This window comes from Canis lupus, chromosome 27 (genome assembly GCF_003254725.2).
Source record: "Canis lupus dingo isolate Sandy chromosome 27, ASM325472v2, whole genome shotgun sequence".
NCBI lineage: Eukaryota > Metazoa > Chordata > Mammalia > Carnivora > Canidae > Canis > Canis lupus.
The window spans coordinates 16,594,231-16,612,756 of record NC_064269.1 but is presented as its reverse complement, the minus strand read 5'-3'; the positions used below and the strand labels follow the sequence as shown (position 1 = coordinate 16,612,756).

The 18,526-nt window shown below is 38.8% G+C and overlaps 1 protein-coding gene across 5 annotated transcripts in view; it reads left to right on the top strand.

The window, feature by feature from the left end:
* Positions 1-18,526, top strand: part of BICD1 (BICD cargo adaptor 1) — a 226,567-nt gene that overhangs the window by 149,764 nt on the left and 58,277 nt on the right. For all 5 annotated transcript variants that reach the window (XM_025455551.3, XM_025455552.3, XM_025455556.3 and 2 more), the window contains exon 3: positions 12,448-12,600. In XM_025455551.3, coding sequence (XP_025311336.1) covers positions 12,448-12,600 — 153 coding nt within the window. The remainder of the gene's footprint in view (positions 1-12,447; positions 12,601-18,526) is intronic.

The window sequence follows — 18,526 nt, the reverse complement described above, 5'->3', positions numbered from 1 at the left end:
GAGGATGCTGACTCTTTGGTGCTATAGATATTGTGTTTTCTTGGGGCACCCAGGTGGCTCAGTGGCTGAGCATCTGCCTTCGGCTCAGGGCCTGATCTCAGGGTCCTGGGATCGAATCCTACATCGGGCCCGCATGGAGCCTGCTTCTCCCTCTACCTCTCTCTCCGTGTCTCTCATGAATTAATAAATAAAATCTTAAAAAAAAAAAAGATTCTGTGTTTTCTCCATTGATAGCTCTCCTAAAGACTTGTGAAGTCCATGTTACTGCCTGATAGAGCAATAGGACTTGCCTTGTTGTGATTTTGGAAGAAGATCCTTCTGTGTCCATCAGCTTGTTATCATGAGGATGTGTTCGTCTGTCCCTCATTAATTGTACCCGTTCTTATAAGAAATAACATCACAGGTCCTATTAGTATATATGCTTACAGTAAATGAGTTTATCAGATCTTTTCTATGAACTTAGGTGTATAAAGTATGCTCATCCCTAAAAAGATTTCCCCCGTTTTCCTTCATGTTACCATTAATCCTATCTAGGCTGGAAGTGATAAATTGAGCTCTGGGATACAAATACCTGGATTTGGGGGCATTGTGGTGAATAATTATTGACAAAGTCCCTGCTCTCATAGCTCTTACATCTAGTCAGGGGAAAATAGCCAATAAGCAAACACATGAATAAGTTGTGATAAATACTTTTCAGCTGATTAACACAGGGTTATGTGAGTGGGACTAGGTGGCTACTTCAGATTGAATGATGAGAGAAAGCTTCTTACAGAGATGAAATTTAGATTGCGATCCTAATGAAGAAATGGCAGTGTGAACAAGGAGAGGGAATTGAAAATGCAAAAACCCTAAAGCAGGACCCAGCTTGAGGTGGTTAAGAAACAAAAATGCCAGGGAATGGAGCCTCTTGGGTGAGTAGGAGAAAGAGAGATGATGAGCTCTTTAAGAGAAGCAGGAAAAAAAAAAAAAAGAGAGAAGCAGGAATCAAGGTACATGGGATTCTATTAGCCCTGGTAAGGATTTGACAATCATTAGCATTTAGGTGGTATGTTGGAAGCCAAAGGCTTGGACAAAGTTGCCTTTGAAGTGAGTGGACAGGAAAAGGAGAGGCTCAATACAGATTTGGAAGAGTCAACATTTAGAGGTTAAGCAGAGAAGGATGGGGAGAAATTCAGAAGGGACTGCAAAGAAGTAACTAATGAGGTTAGTTTAGATGTCTGGAAAGCCAAAAGGAGAAAGTGTTTCAAAAAGGAGGGAGTGGTAAATGCTGTTGAAGAAGTGGAGTAAGAGGAAAGCACAGATGTGCTGAATTCAGTGGCAACATTGCAAGTCATTGATAACTTTGACAAGAGCAGGTTCAGTGCCCATCAGAATGGAGTGAAGATAAATATGATATGAGGAAGGGTGCTCATGGATATAGAAATAGAATACGCTTCATTAAAAAAAAAAAAAAGAAATAGAATACGCTTCGACGTGGATGGAACTGGAGGATATTATGCTGAGTGAAAGAAGTCAATTGGAGAAAGACAAACATTATATGGTCTCATTCATTTGGGGAATATAAAAAATAGTGAAAGGGTATAAAGGGGAAAGGAGAAAAATGAGTGGGAAATATCAGAAAGGGAGACAGAACATGAGAGACTCCTAACTCTGGGAAATGAACTAGGGGTGGTAAAAAGGGAGGGGGGTGGGGTGGGGGTGACTGGGTGACGGCCACTGAGGGGGGCACTTGATGGGATGAGCACTGGGTGTTATTCTATATGTTGGCAAATTGAACACCAATAAAAAATAAATTAAAAAAAGAAATAGGAAAAAAAAAGAAATAGGAATACAGATATAAAGGTCAAGTTTTGTTCGTTTTCAGGGCAGAATCTATTATCTTTAAACTGTGTACAGTACTAGACCAGATGGACTTCATAGATATATTCAGAGCATTCCATCCTAAAGCAACAGAATACACATTCCTCTCGAGTGCACATGGAATGTTCTCCAGAATAGGTCACAAATCAGGTCTCAACTGGTTCCAAAAGATTGGGAACATTCCCTGCATATTTTCAGACCACAATGCTTTGAAACATGAACTCAATCACAGGACGAAATTTGGAAAGAACACGAATACGTGGAGGCTAAAGAGCATCCTACTAAAGAATTAATGGGTCAACCAAGAAATTAAAGAAGGATTAAAAAAATTCATGGAAACAAAAGAAAATGAAAACACAACTGTTCAAAACCTTTGGGATGCAGCAAAGGCAGTCCTAAGGGGGAAGTACATAGCACTACGAGCCTTTCTAAAGAAACAAGAAAGGTCTCAAATACATAACCTAACCTTACACCTAACAGAGCTGGAGAAAGAACAGCACATAAAGCCTAAACTCAGCAGGAGAAGAGAATTGATAAAGATTAGAGCAGAAATCAATGCAGTAGAAACCAAAAGAATAGTAGAATAGATCAATGAAACTAGGAGTTGGTTCTTTGAAAGAATTAATAAGTTTGATAAACCCCTAGCCAGACTCACCAAAAAGGAAAGAGAAAGGACCCAAATAAGTAAGATCACAAATGAGGAAGGGGAAATAACAACCAGCAGCACAGAAATACAAACAATTGTAAGAACATATGAGCAACTCTATGCCAACAAATTAGGCAATCTGGAAGAAATGGATGCATTCCTAGATACGTATAAACTACCAAAACTGAACAGGAAGAAATAGAAAACCTGAATAGACCCATAACCAGCAAGGAAATTGAAGCAGTAATCAAAAATCTCCCAACAAACCAAAGTCCAGGGCCAGATGGCTTCCTAGGGGAATTCTACCAAACATTTAAAGAAGAATTAATACCTATTCTTCTGAAGCTGTTTCAAAAAATAGAAATGGAAGGAAAACTTCCAAACCTGTTCCATGGGGCCAACATTACCTTGATTCCAAAACCAGACAAGGACCCCACAAAAAAGGAGAATTACAGGCTAATATCCCTAATGAACATGGATGCAAAAAATTCTCACCAAGATACTAGACAATAGGATGTAACCATACATTAAAAAGATTATTTTCTGGGAATCCCTGGGTGGCTCAACGGTTTAGTGCCTGCCTTCGGCCGGAGGCATGATCCTGGAGTCCGGGGATCAAGTCCCACATCGGGCTCCCTACATGGGAGCTTCTTCCCTCGGCCTGTGTCTCTGCCTCTCTCTCTCTCTCTCTGTGTCTCTCATGAATAAATAAATAAAATCTTTAGAAAAAAAAGATTATTGTCCATGTCCAAGTGGGTGGTTCAACATCGACAAATCAGTGTGACACATTAATTTAAAAAAAAAAGGGGGATCCCTGGGTGGCGCAGCGGTTTGGCGCCCGCCTTTGGCTCAGGGCGCAATCCTGGAGACTTGGGATCAAATCCCACATTGGGCTCCCGGTGCATGGAGCCTGCTTCTCCCTCTGCCTGTGTCTCTGCCTCTCTCTCTCTCTCTCTGTGACTATCATAAATAAATAAAAATTTTTTAAAAATTTAAAAAAACTTTAAAAAAGGAGAACTATATGATCCTCTCAATAGATGCAAAAAAAGCATTTGACAAAATACAGCATCCTTTGTTTAAACTCTTCACAGTATAGAGATAGAGGAGACATACCTCAATATCATAAAAGCCATATATGGAAAAGCCCTTGGTGAATATATCATTCTCAATGGGAAAAACCTGAGAGCTTTTCTCTTAAGGCCAGGAACACATCAGGGATGTCCACTATCTCCACTGCTGTTTAGCATAATACTAGAAGTCTAGCCTCAGCAATCAAACAACAAAAAGAAATAAAAGGCATTCAAATTGGCAGAGAAGAGGTCAAACTCTCACTCTTCACAGATGACATGATACTTTATGTGGAAAACCCAAAAAACTCCACCCCAAAATTGCTAGAACTCATACAGGAATTCAGCAAAGTAGCAGGATATAAAATCAATGCATAGAAATCAGTTGCATTTCTTTACACTAACACTGAGTTAGAAGAAAGAGAAATTAAATAGTCAATCTCATTTACAATTGCTCCAAAAACAATAAAATACCTAGGAATAAACCTAACCAAAGAGGTAAAGGATCTGTATTCAGAAACTATAGAATACTCATGAAAGAAATCAAGGAAGATACAAAGATATGGAAAAATGTTTCATGCTCATGGATTGGAAAAACAAATATTGTTAAAATGTCTATGCTATCTAGAGCAATCTATACATTCAGTGCAATCCCTATCAAAATACCATCAGCATTTTCCCCAGGGTTGGAACAAATAATCCTAAAATTTGTATAGAACCAGAAAAGACCCCGAATAGTCAAAGGAATGTTGAAAAAGAAAACCAAAGCTGGTGGCATCACAATTCCAGACTTCAAGTTCTATTAGAAAGGTAATCATGAAGACAGTAGGGATCCCTGGGTGGTGCAGTGGTTTGGCGCCTGCCTTTGGCCCAGGGCGCGATCCTGGAGACCCGGGATCGTATCCCACATCGGGCTTCCGGTGCATGGAGCCTGCTTCTCCCTCTGCCTATGTCTCTACCTCTCTCTCTCTGTGACTATCATAAATAAATAAAAAAACTTAAAAAAATAAATTAAAAAAATCATGAAGACAGTACAGATAGACACATAGATCAATGGAACCCCAGAAATGGACCCTCAACTCCATGATAAACTAATCATTAATAAAGTGGGAAAGAATATCCAATGGAAAAGACACAGTCTCTTCAATAAGTGGTGTTGGGAAAATTGAACAGCCACATCCAGAAGAATAAAACTGGACCATTTTCTTACACCATACACAAAACAAATTCAAAATGGATGAAAGACCTAAATCTGAGACAGAAAACCATCAAACCAAAAGACACAACTAAAAGACAACCAACAGAACAGGAGAAGATATTTGCAAATGTCTTATCAGATAAAGGGCTAGTATCCAAAATCTATAAAGAATTTATCAAACTCAACACCCAAAGAACAAGCAATCCATTCAAGAAATCGGCAGAAGACATGAGCAGATATTTCTCTAAAGATATACTAATGGCCAATAGACACATGAAAAAATGCTCCACATCACTTGGCATCAGGGAAATATAAATAAAAACCACAATGAGATAGCACCTCATACCAGTCAGAATGGCTAAAATTAACAAGTCAGGAAATGGCAGATGTTCGTGAGAATGCAGAGAAAGGAAAACCCTCTTATACTATTGGTGGGAATGCAAGCTTGTGCAGCCACTCTGGAAAACAGGATGGAGATTCCTCAAAAGGTTGAAAATAGAGCTACCCTGCAATTGCTGGGTTCAGCAATTGCACTCCTGGGTATTTACCCCAAAGATACAAATGGAGTGATCTGAAGGGGCACCTGCACCCCAATGTTTATAGCAGCAATGTCCACAATAACCAAACTATGGCAAGAGCCCAAATGTCTACGGATAGGTGAATGGATAAAGAAGATGTGGCATACTACTCAGCCATAAAAAAAAAAAAAAAAAAAAAAAAAAACGAAATCTTGCCCTTTGCAATGACATGGTTGGAACCAGAGGGTATTATGCTAAGTGAAAAAAGTCAATCAAAAAGGCAATTATCATATAATCTTACTCATATGTGGAATTTAAGAAACAAAACAGAGGATCATAGGGGAAGAGAGGAAAAAATAAAACCAGATGAAATCAGAGAGGGAGACAAACCATAAGAGACTCAATCATAGGAAACAAACTAAGTGCTGTTGGAGGGGAGGGAGGTGGAGGGCTGGGAAACTGAGTGATGGACATTAAGGAGGGCATGTGATGGTAATGAGCACTGGGTAATATATAAGACTGATGAATCACTGACCTCTACCTCTGAGACTAATAATTAAAAAATAAAATAAACTCTGTACAGTAGATTGGAAGACATTAATGAAAATGAGAATAGGAATAGGAACCAAACCACCTTGCCTTCCTCCCCCTTCCCCACACAACAACTAGAAGGAAATGTGAGTCAAGAGTTTTGGGAGGGAAGGAAAAACTGAAAATAGGAAACCAGCAAAGCAAGAAACTTACTACATTGTGGAAAGAGTATGACCACCAGTGCTTAAGGCTTCTTTGAATTTGAGATTCAGGACTTTTTTGTTTTTTTAATTGACCCCTCCTACCAGACACCATTCTAATCCAGGAAGCAACCCCCAGAAGTGGTTCCCCCTACAGGAAAAGAAGTAGACATGAAGAAATAAATAGACTTGGCCAAGATTAGTAAGTGTTGGAGTTTAGCTTTGTGCATATTTAGCTTTGGGCATGCAAGGCAGAACAGGCTTTATGATCAAGAGAGAGGGAATGAAATGTGATTGCAAGGGAGTGTGTGACAACAGTGGAATTGAAGCTGGACAAGGAGAGAATTGAAGACCCAAGGTCATAAATAATGAGCAAGTTGGAGATCGGAGTTGGAAGAATGGTTGGGTTAGGAGAACTGGAAATGATTTGGAAGAATAGGAGGTTTGGTTATTGGTGACAACACAGAGTGAGTGGCTGACATGGGAAAGAAGAGCCGATCAGCCAAGCTGAGGTTGAGGAACTGGGAGGTCAGTGCCTGTCCCATGGATCTGTCATCCAGAAGCCTCATCCTTCTTTCCTTACAAAAAGAGAAACTCAGAGCCTTGTGCTTGTGGAATCCTCAGATAAAGTGTGTGCTTGTCCTCAGGCATGGAGAGTTAGGGCAGTGCAGGCAGCAGTGTCAGCAAGCTCCCTTGGGTTAAAGTGTCACCCCTTTCCTCCCTATCCCCCACCCCTAAATGTTCCTCAGCTAACCAGGGCCAGGGATTCTTGACCCCAGGGCAGAGAATTCTTGGCTGGGGGAAGCAAAAAGAACAATGGTCCACTCCTCTCATCAACAAAAGAAGTGTTAGTTTTGGGCCAAGTAAAGGAAAATAAAGTAAGCAAACTCTCTGGCAGTGGCAACTCTCTGGGAGAGACGTGAGGCATACCCAATCCATTCCCATCTCTAGCTTACTCCACTTAGACCAGTGTTGCTGTCTTCCTTTACTCCACAGATCAGAATTCCAACTTTGACTATCCAAATTACTCCTACCTAAGAATTATTTATAAGTCACATCACTAACTCTGACATTCACTTTGTTACAAATGTCTTTTCTTCTTACAGCTCAATTTAGTTACCTTTACCCTTACTCTTCTTTTTTTTCTTCATTTCTGTGTCAATCATTCTAACTGCAATATCCCTCAACATTCCTTGTATTCCCTCACTTTGGGCTCTTGGAGCAGCTGCTCAGCCCATTGTCTGTGGCTCTTTCTTCTTACAGCCCACCCTGTCTGCTCTCTGCAGGGTCACTTGCCAAAACATAGATCTGATCACATGGCTGCTTTGCTTGAGAGACTTTGATGGTTCTCCAAATTATTTTGTTTAACATAGAATTTCCTGCAAAATTGTCTCGAGTTACTCTGCTTCAACCACACCAAACTGCACTGTTTTTTAAACCACAGCCCAGTTAAGAACTTTAAAGGTTCTAAGCACTGAAAACATTATGGGTCCTCTCCTATCCCCTAGATGAACATTAGTCTGTAATTTAACATTTTCTCATATGAAATAATGTTGAATTTAGACATTAGCTGGAAAAAGTTGGCTATTTTCTAGATTTTTGTGAATTTCTCTTTCTGTCTCTCTATCCATGCTTTATCCTCACTGATTCCCCAAGGAAATAGTTTGACTATTGGATGTTTTAGCACTGCCCTCAACACAAGTATGACTCTGCTTTTGTTTCAGAAGTTTACTTCTGACTGCACAGTCTGTCCTCTATCCATTTTGTTAACTCTACTTGTCCTTCAGGGTTCTGCTCAAATGTAGCTTCCTTTGTAAAGCTTTTGCTGACTCACCCAAGAGTAATTGATTGTTCAGCCTTGTGGTGTGAATCTCTGTGATGGCGCTTGTTCTGTTGTGTTAAGGTAAATTATCTACGTGCCTGGCATCACTGCTTCTATCCCCACATTAGTTACATCATTAAATCCTCACAATTACCACATAATGTTAAGTATCAGGATCCCCATTTTATAGATAAGTAAATTGGAGAGTCTGTCACCCATCTCACACAAGTGGTTTTTAAGACCTAATGTGACAATTAATATAATTAACTTATAAAAGACTAAGCTATATAACTAGAAGACATTATTTTTATACATTACTTTGGTGTGGTAACAGATTTTACCTATATTTTCTTCTTGCCAGTAATAGAATTTATTATTTCCACATAAAGAAATCCTTTTAATATTAATTAAAATAAAACTAAGAATGCTGCTATGCTCATACACAGTGCAAATAATGAGGATAGTCTACCCCAAACATTTCAGGTTCATCTGTTCTTCCTGAAGAGAGGCTGGGGCTCAGGTCTTTGGAGGTGAAAGGCTAAAAGCATTCTGGGGTTATGCCTTTTTCTTCCCTTTTTCATCTGCTTTATTTTTCTTACTCTCATTATTTTTTATGGGGGTTTTTAGTAAAACTCAGAACCCTTCTATAAACCCAGGAAGAAAAAATTGTAGTAGATAAATGTGTGATGAGTGGCACAAAAAAAAACAAAAAAAAAAACAGGAGTAGTATTTTAAATTTATTATGGAAACAAAGAACATTGCCCATAGAACATAATCTTTGGCAGTTCAAAAAACAAGGGCTTCTAGCAAAATTCCTAAGACCAGTTTTTTTTCTTTGGGCCTTGTGTCTGTTTTACTGTTAGCTGGTCTTTCAACTTAATCAGTCTCTCAGCCACGCTGTTCCTTTCCCTTAATTAGCATCAGGAGTTTTCATTAGCTATTTTATGACTTGTTTGTTAGGGATCCTCATTAGCTTTGCTGTGACCTTAAATTTGTTTGACATTTACTATCTCACTATATAAGGTTTTATGGTTAATTCTCAGTGTATACAAGCTAGGCTTCTGGTCATTACATTTTTTACAATGTATACATTCACATTATATAGAATCTCTTGTATCTTAACATTTTTCTTCACAATTTTATGTAAATGACTGGCATCCAACTTATCAGGCTTCTTCATATCTTTATGCAAGTGAATATGAAAAACTAAATATATATCACTCAGTTAATGGTAAGTTTTTTAAGAAATGGAAAAATATTATATTAAGGTTTCATGTTTCTGCAAAATAAAAGAACTTAATGAAATGTTATAAATTGGCTTTATAGCCAAACTCTGTTTTTCATTCTATACTTAGTGGGCACATATGCTCAGAGTATTGTCCAAGGGCCAGAGAATAAAGTAAATTTTCTGCCTCCAAGTTTCTGCACTACATAGTAAAGAAGAATTATAACAAATGTAGTTATTTGAAAGATTTAGGTATGTTTTATTTCAAAGTGTGTTATTCTCCCTTAGTTCCCCACTCTAAAACAGTACAAGAGAAAAACCCATCATCTCAGCAATCATATTCCTCTTTAAATTTTGTATTAACCGTTTGTATTTTTGTTTTGTTGTTCATTCCATGATTATAAGAGCTTAAAATTTGCCAGGTGTTAGGGACACATTGATTAAAATACAGAAAAGGTTCATTATGCTCAGATCAAAAAGGAAATTTAATAAATGTAAAAAATGCAAAGAAAGTAAGTGAATGGTTTCAAGTAATGGTTAGTGATTCTCTTTCAACAGTTATTTTTTGAGTACCTACCATATGCTAAATGCTGATATAAAAGGTAAACCTTGTAGGGTAAAGGTCAGGGAGCTATCTCATCTTTGCTGTTCAGGGTAAGACCACTCTAAGGAGATGACATTTGAATTGAGATCTAAATGACAAATAGAAGCAGAAGAGTTTTTTGACCTGGGTCCTAAGAGTCTGTGGATAGAATTCAGGAGACTTAGTGGGATGCTTGGATGGGAAAAATACTTACATTTCTGTTTTCACTAGACTCAGACTGAAATTTAACATTTTCTTCCATTTGAGTGAATCCTATTTGACTACCTCAGCAGTATTAGCATTACCTGTTACTTTGTGATCAATATTTTCATACCGTATCTCAGTTTTTGCAGGTATTTTGAAATATCTTCATTGCTTTGAAATTAGGGTATTTCTTAGATCTGCCACTAAATAATTAAGACATTGTATTAATAAGGAAGCACACATAATTACAGTATCGATTATATATTTCTATATAATCACCCCAAACAATACCCCATGATTCTGTGGATCAGACAGTTGAGTTGTACTTAGCTGGGCAGTTCTTATGGATTTGCCAAGGGTCAGTCACATGGCTCCTCTCACCTGGCAGCTCACCTGAGCCAAATAGTCCAAGAAGTCTCACTCCCATACTTGGCAGTTGGTGCTGAGTGTGGGCTGGGCCACATGACTCCAGCAGGCTATCCTGGCTTCTTCGTATATGGCAGTGTTCCAAGAGAGCAAGAGCTGCCAAGTCTCTTGAGGCCAAGGCTCAAGGGTCCAACTCACCTCTACCACCTTCTGTGGGTCAAAGCAAGTTAGAGGCCAGCTCAGTTTGAGAGGAGACTCCCAGAGAAGTATGATTAATTTGAGACCATTACTATGATAAACTACCCGATTACCATATCATAATTTTTAAAAGATTGTATTAACTTAATTTTAATATAATATAATATAATCCTTTGTAATCCCAACTTTTATGCCAAAGAATTAAACTGACATCAGACAGATAAATGAGAAGAAAGCATACAAATCTATTTAATTTTTTTATGTGTACACAGGAGTCTTTAGAAGGAAAATACAGACCCAAAGAAGCCATTAGGCCTCAAAGCTTACACAAAGAACAATAAATTGTGGGAATGTGACAAAATATGATAAATTAGGCAAGGGGCAGTAAATTGTGGGACAGTGTCTAGGAAATGTATGGAGAAACTCATGGAAGAACAGGGTTATTTTAGAACGTTTGTTTGTACAAATCCATTTTGGTGCCAACTCCCAGTGTTTGCTGGTAAGAACATTCTTCTCTTCTGGTACAGGGAGAGCACCTTTTCAGGGGCTGTTTTGTGTTCCACTTTTAGGTAGAAAGGGGGACGGCAGAAAGCCCTTCCTGCATCTCCTGTTTCTCAAGAGTCTGCAGCTCAGAATAATCAGTATGCCAAAGTGGCATATTTTGGGGTGGTGTGCTCTGAGCCCTTTCACTTCCCTTAAAACACTATTCTGAGGGGCAGCCCAGGTGGCTCAGTGGTTTAAGCACCACCTTCAGCCCAGGGCCTCATCCTGGAGTCCCGGGATCGAGTCCCATGTCAGGCTCCCTGTGTGGAGCCTGCTTCTCCCTCTGCCTGTCTCTGCCTCTCTCTGTGTCTCTCATGAATAAATAAATAAAATCTAAAAAAAAAAAAAAATACTATTCTGAGAAGAGCTTCATCACCTTTGCATGTTGTCAAAGAGAGCCATGGCGCAAAGAGGTTAAGAACCCCTGATCTGGAGGGAGGGACTTCTGTGAGGCAAAGTGCAAAGACTCAAGGCAAGAATGAGGTGGCAAGTCCAGCTTGGGGGAGAACACGAGAAAAGCTACTGAGGCTGAAGCGAGTGACCAAGGGCTGGGCAGAGGCAGGTCAGACCATGTGGCTAATTGGGAAACTTGGGGATGGATACTCCCCCTACCCCCCCAAGAATATAGAAAGCTAGTATTGTATGCATACTAACCTATAATTTTCTTTTATATTTCATATGTTATAGCTATATTTTTCTTTTAGTATATAAAGCTCCTCATTTTTTTTCTCACTCTTTTAAATAATTTTATAATGCTCATTAGAAAGACAAACCATGACAGATTCCTAACTCTGGGAAACAAAGGGTTGCGGAAAGGGAGGTGGGTGGGGGGATAGGGTAACTAGATGATGGACACTAAGGAGGGCACATGATGAGATGAGCACCGGGTGTTATGCTATATGTTGGCAAATTGAACTTAAATAAAATATTAAATACAAAAAAATTTATAATGCTCAATTCAATGGATGCATGAGAATCTATTTCATTGTTTCCCCAATAGCAAACATTTAGACTGTTTCCTGTTTTTTGTGTAAATATACATTTTTAAATTTTTCTCTTTTATTTGCCTCTGTGGAAAAATCTTTAACAGTGATTTTTATAAAGATTTTATTTGTTTATTTGACAGAAGACCACAAGCAAGGGGAGTGGGAGAGGGAGAAGCAGACTCCCCCCTGGGCAGGGAACCCAATGCTGAGCTCCAACCCAGTACCCTGGGATCATGACCTGAGCTGAAAGCAGATGCTTAACTGACTAAGCCACAAAGGCTCCCCCTTTAATAGTGATTTTTAGATGTAGAATTGCTGGATCTTGTGTGTGTGCTTTTCAGAGTTTTGACAGACATCACTGCGTTGCCATTCAAAAGAAGGTGGTACTGACTTACATTCTATGAGCTGTTTTATTATTATCTTTAACCACCAAGATATTTGCACTTTATAAAGCCTAGAATAAGAAAGGTTTATATTGACTGTGTATTCTGTTGTTTCAGAACAATGAGATGGTGGAGCTACAGAGAATAAGGATGAAGGATGAAATCCGAGAATACAAATTCCGAGAGGCCCGCCTCCTTCAGGACTACACTGAGCTGGAGGAAGAAAATATCACATTGCAGAAACTCGTGTCCACATTAAAGCAGAACCAGGTGAGGTTCAAGAAATTTTTTAGTTACACTCCAGATGGAGCCACATCTTCTGACCACTAAGGTTAAATCTTCTTTTTATTTCACAGAAAAGAACTCGTCAAAATTTGCCTTAATCTTCCTATGATATTTATGTACTGATTCCCAACCCTCCTATTTCAACTAACATTTAAAAGGCAAGCCTAGAAGGATAATTTACAATAAGGCTTTGTTGGATAGGACACTGGATCTTAGTTTATCTTTTAGCTCCGTGTTAACTTATTTTAGGCAGAAATGAAATGTACTGTAATCAATTTAACTTGACAACTTCTCATTAAAAGCAATCTTTCTCTCTCTTTCTCTCTCTCTCTTTCTGTTAATTACTTTTAAATCATAAAAAGAAAGGGATTATGAAATATGAATCAATAAGAACAAAATTATAAGAAAAAGATAGTATCTCTTTTTTTTTCAGCTATATTGTGACCAAAAACATCACATTAGTCTACACTTAAATAATTTTTTTTTTGGTAGTGAGGCTTAGATGGCTTAATTGTTTTATTTATTTATTTTTTTAGTGGTTTGCATTGTGGTTTGTTACAGTGAGTAACAAAAGTATGTAACTTAGTAAGTAAACTTTGAGACTAGCTCAGATATGTGCTTCTACTTCTACTCCCTTCCAAGGCTCCTATCTCTATCCAAATTATTTGTGGTTTTGATAGGTACAAAGGTTAAGAAGGAAAAGAGAGAATCCAGAAGAAAAAAAGTGCATGTATTGACACAATTGAAATTTAATTTCTGATCACTGCCACTTCCTCCAGCTTTGGAGGGTTGGGGGAACAGGATGTTTGCCAGGGAGCACAAGGGATGGTTTCAGACCATTAAAAAGAGTTACCAACATATCCCCCTCTGTTTATACCTCGGTCTTTCCCCCTTTTTTTAAACATTTTTATTTATTTATTCATGAGAGACACAGAGAGGCAGAGACATAGGCAGGGGGAGAAGCACGCTCCATGTAAGGAGCCTGATGCAGAGGGAGAAGCACGCTCCATGTAAGGAGCCTGATGCCGGACTCGATCCTGAAACCCCAGGATCACACCCTGAGCCAAAGACAGACACTCAGCCGCTGAGCTACCCAGGTGTCCCTCGGTCCTTCTCTTTTAAGCACTGCCTCACTGTGTGTTCTGAGGGCTAGCAATAATGTAGGCATCCCATGTCTCAGTTTGGGATCAATGAGCTCATGATGAAGAAAATCAGACTGAGAAGAATTTTTTTAAGTATGCTTAAAAGCTTCTTAAGAAGGGTATTTTTTTGTTGTTTATCTTTTTTAGTTACTGATGAAAAATGCAGAGGACTTGAATGTACTTGAAGTACAGATATTTGAAATGGTCATTATTCCCAATTCTTATAAATATTCTCCACTCCCTACACAGGAGTGTGACCAGACAGCCTTTTTGTAGTCTCCCATCACTGCATGTGGTAGACTGATTTACTCAGGAGGTTAATTTAGGCCAGTATAAGGTATTTTTGAAAGTCTGCCAAGGTATCCTGTGAGTATTCATTAACCCAGATGCAGTTTCTATGGGAATTTGTACTATTAGCCTAGCTGATTACTGTTTATGGTTTACCCATGCCCTTCCACCAGTAATTGAAATATGGAAATCAAATGTTTAACTCAGAAGTTTGAAAAAAAACAAAACAAACACATGAGAAAATGTATGCATCTCTTTAATTTTATTTTCTAGATATAATATGGTAATATTCCCAATTAAGTGTCTAATTAATTAACTTGAAATTATTTTCTGTGCAAAGGGCCATTCTGGCTTATTTCCTGACAAATGGACACACTATAGTGGTGCAAGTCTTTCCCAATGAAGACAATGCTGGGTTTTGTTTTTTGGGTTTTTTCCTTACTATTGACCTTTATTGACAGGAGTTAGAATCCATCATAAACTCTGTTTCTAATTAATGAAGTGTTAAATATAATACTTAATGTACAAATGCCAGAGGGTTTTTTTTTTCAATGAGATGACAGTGCTTTCAATCTCAAAACTACTCTGAATGTTGCTTTGTACTGAAACTCCCTACACGAAGTATACTCCTGACTCCTGATCCCTGAGTTGACATTTCTGAGTAGCCAAGCTACTAACATTATAAAATGCTTGGTTCAAAGTACTAGAAGATTCCTTTTTTCCTGAAGTTCCATTTTTTTAGCTATTTATTGATTATTTTCTAAATGACTGTTGTTTAATTAGCACTTCTTATTCTCTGTATAGTTTCTATATATTAGTTTGCTGTTTTTTTCTAGCCCCTTCAACTATATTATAGCATCTAGAACAGAGCCTGGTCCATAGAAGGCATTAAATAAAGATCTGTTGAAAGAATCAGTAAATTGTTTTTTTCTTGCCTATATTCACTCTTCAGCTTAGAAAGAAAACTAAAATTTAAGATTATTGTAATTAACCAAAACAAGTTTTATTGTGATACTGAATATGAAATAAATATATGGTAACATCAGAGAGTTGACTGAAAATTTTAGCCACATCCCTCTTCTGCTGATTTGATTCTGTGTACAAAATAAATCAGGTCCAGTCTTACAAATACATTTTATACTTTTATACTATTTAAAACCAAAATATCTGAAAAAAGTGTAGGAAGAAGCACCAGCCATAAAGAGAAGTCAAGTCAGCTGTCACTTCCCCATCAGAAAACCCATTGATGAAGCAAAGCTATTTATTAGGCCTTTCCAGTAAGAGATCACCCACCTCAACAGAGCCTTGTAATGTCTCAAAATGGGAGGTTTAGAGAGAGGGTGTTTATAGGATTTTAGAGTCTGAACTGGGTCTTACATGGTGGGAAACTGGTTGGGATAGACGAGTTTATGACATAATGGCTGTCAGTTGGGAAGCACAACAAAGTGAGGGTCTTGACTTTGGTCTTGAGGAAGCTGTTTTAGTTGAGTCTCATCTAAGAGCAAGTATTTCCCACAGGCAGCTAAGTTTTTTATGCCTAGTCTCAGTATTGGTTAACATAGGGTTAACAGGAAAATTTGCTTGGTCCCAGTGTTACCTCCAGGGCAAGAAATTATGTTAGCTTCAATTTCTAGAGTTGTACTGGTGGGAGGTGGGGGAGATATAATAAGTTCTATGTCCCTAATATCTCACATACTAAACTACAGCACTCAATGTTTGTTATCTAACCATTGAAAACCTTTGTTAAAATTAATAATTCAATCATACTGATATTATGAAGAACATTTCCTCCAGGGATATGTTTCTATATCAGGAAATAATATCATAAGAGACCTAGGGAACATATTCATTTCAGTTTGATTTCATTTAACCTGTGTTTCGGGAGTTTCTGTGAAGCCATGTACTTTTTGAAGGACAAAATATATAGTCACTGTCTTAAAGAATTTATAGTTCCAGGAGGGAAGGCAATAATAGATTCATAGCCATCCATGTAATTGCATATTAAAAGCTATGTGTTAGATTTGGCAATATGGGGCTAGATTAAGATCTTTAAACTTCCTAAACTCTGGAAAGATTATGATACTTACCCCAACTCTCATGTAGTGTAAGAGGAAAAAGTTACTAACCTATAAAGTTGCTGTAGGAATTGTACCAAAGTACTGATTTTTTTAATAGTGATGGTGATGCTATCTTAAAAATGTCAGACATCAATTTTTTTTTAAGAAGGCTCCACGCCCAGGATGGAGCCCAACTCAAGACTTGAACTCACAACAGTGAGATCAAGATCTGAGCTGAGGGATCCCTGGGTGGCGCAGCGGTTTGGCGCCTGCCTTTGGCCCAGGGCACGATCCTGGAGACCCAGGATCGAATCCCACGTCAGGCTCCCGGTGCATGGAGCCTGCTTCTCCCTCTGCCTATGTCTCTGCCTCTCTCTCTCTCTCCCTGTGTGACTATCATAAATAAATAAAAATTAAAAAAAAATCTGAGCTGAAATCAAGAGTCAGGTGCCCCCAGAAATCAGTTTTTAAGTGCCGTCTGTTTCTTGGTGCCTCCACTTTGTTGGGGCTGTAATCATATGATGCAGCCTTATGATGATGGCACCAGAAAGGAGTGATCTGTTTGCTTGAAAGGGTCAGTAAAAACTCCAGAATTAGGATCAGATTTTTGACATGAGTCTTGAAGTATGAATAAGAGTTTTAGATGACCACCTTTGCCAATGCAGAGAAACATGAAACAGCTGGGTGAATATTAGGAGCTTGAACCACATTTGAATCAGTAGAGAGAGTGAAGCTGCCCAGAGAAAGAGATCAGGTTTATACAAAGTTTACCATTAATTAAATATGAACTGCAAAATTTTAAAAATCTGCAATGCAAACTAAATTAATGTCTTCAAGTCTAGCCCAGGAATTGGTAAACCTTTTCTATAAAGGCCAGATAATAAGTATGTTAGGTTTTGTAGGCCTAATATATGTCCTGTCTCTTCCAACTACTCCACTCTGCTGTTGTAGCATGAAAGTAGCCAGAGAGAAAATAGTGTGATTGTGTTCTCATAAAACTTTATTTGCAAAAATAGGTGGTGGGCTAGATTTCATCCAGAAGACACAGAAATATTAAACAATCCTTGGGCTAAGCTATCAGTTTAACAAGATTACAGAATAAAAGACCTACAATGCAAACTAAAGAAATGTGGGCAAATGTAAGCTATCGAGTAATTTGGGAGCAGTCAGAGGATTGCTTGATATACTAGGAAAGTTTAGCAACCAGATATCCTGAGTTGTCCAAGGAAAGGAAAATAAGTCAGGAGGAAGATAACTTTACTGTATATAAGCAGGCCTGGAAGAAACCATAACACAAGGCTCCACATTCGGGTGCCTGGATGGCTCAGCGGTTGGTTGAGGGTCCTGCTTTGGCTCGGGTCTTGATCCCAGGATCCTGGGATCGAGTCACGCATAGGGCTCCCTGTGGGGAGCCTGTTTCTCCCTCTGCCTATGCCTCTACCTCTCTGTTTCTCATGAATAAATAAATCTTAAAAAAAACAAAAAGACAAGGACCCACATTCTGTTACCTCAAGCAATTTCCATGATTTGAGTCTTTTCTATCATGGATGTATGAGACTTTAGTGATCTTATATAGCAGGGAGTGCTGGTTGTCCATCAATAACCATTGTTCCCCCTCCCAATGTCTATTTATTTACTTACTTATTTATTTATATAGATTTATTTATTTGAGAGAGGGAGACAGAGAGAGAGCAGGGTGAGGGGCAAAAGGAGAGAGAATCCACAACTAGACTCCCCACTGAGTGTAGAGCCCAGCATGGGGCTTGATTCTAGAACCCTCAGATCATGACCTGAGCCAAAATCAAGAGTCAGCTGTTTTAACTAACTGAGGCGCCCAGGTGGTCCTCTCACCCTTAACTGACCATAAGGCTACACAGGGTAAAGTCAGGTAAAGTCAACATTCTTCACCTCCCTTGGAAGTGTCATGTGATTAGTACCAGTCAGTGGGATTTAAGAAGTGATATGGGCACCTTTTGAGACATATTCTTAAAGAGAAGGAGTGTGCCCCTTACTTTGGCCCACTGCTTGAGACATGATCAAGCCACCTTAGATCATATGGACCAGAGTAGGAGGCAGTGCAATATGATAGAAGAAGCCTGGTTCCTGGATGACCTCATGCAGCTGAGAATCCTGCTGGCCCTTGACTGTATCTCCATAGTGTTACATGAGAAAGAACCAAGCTTCTATCTAGATTAAATTACACTTATCTAGGTCTCTGTTACATCAGCCAACCCTCCATCTGACCTAAACCTGTATCAAAAACTGTTATCCTGGGCAACCCTGGTGGCTCAGCGGTTTAGGGCTGCCTTTGGCCCAGGGTGTGATCCTGGAGTAGTCCCCTGCAGGGAGCCTGCTTTTCCCTCTGCCTGTGTCTCTGCCTCTCTCTCTCTGTCTGTCTCTCATGAATAAATAAATCTTAAAAAA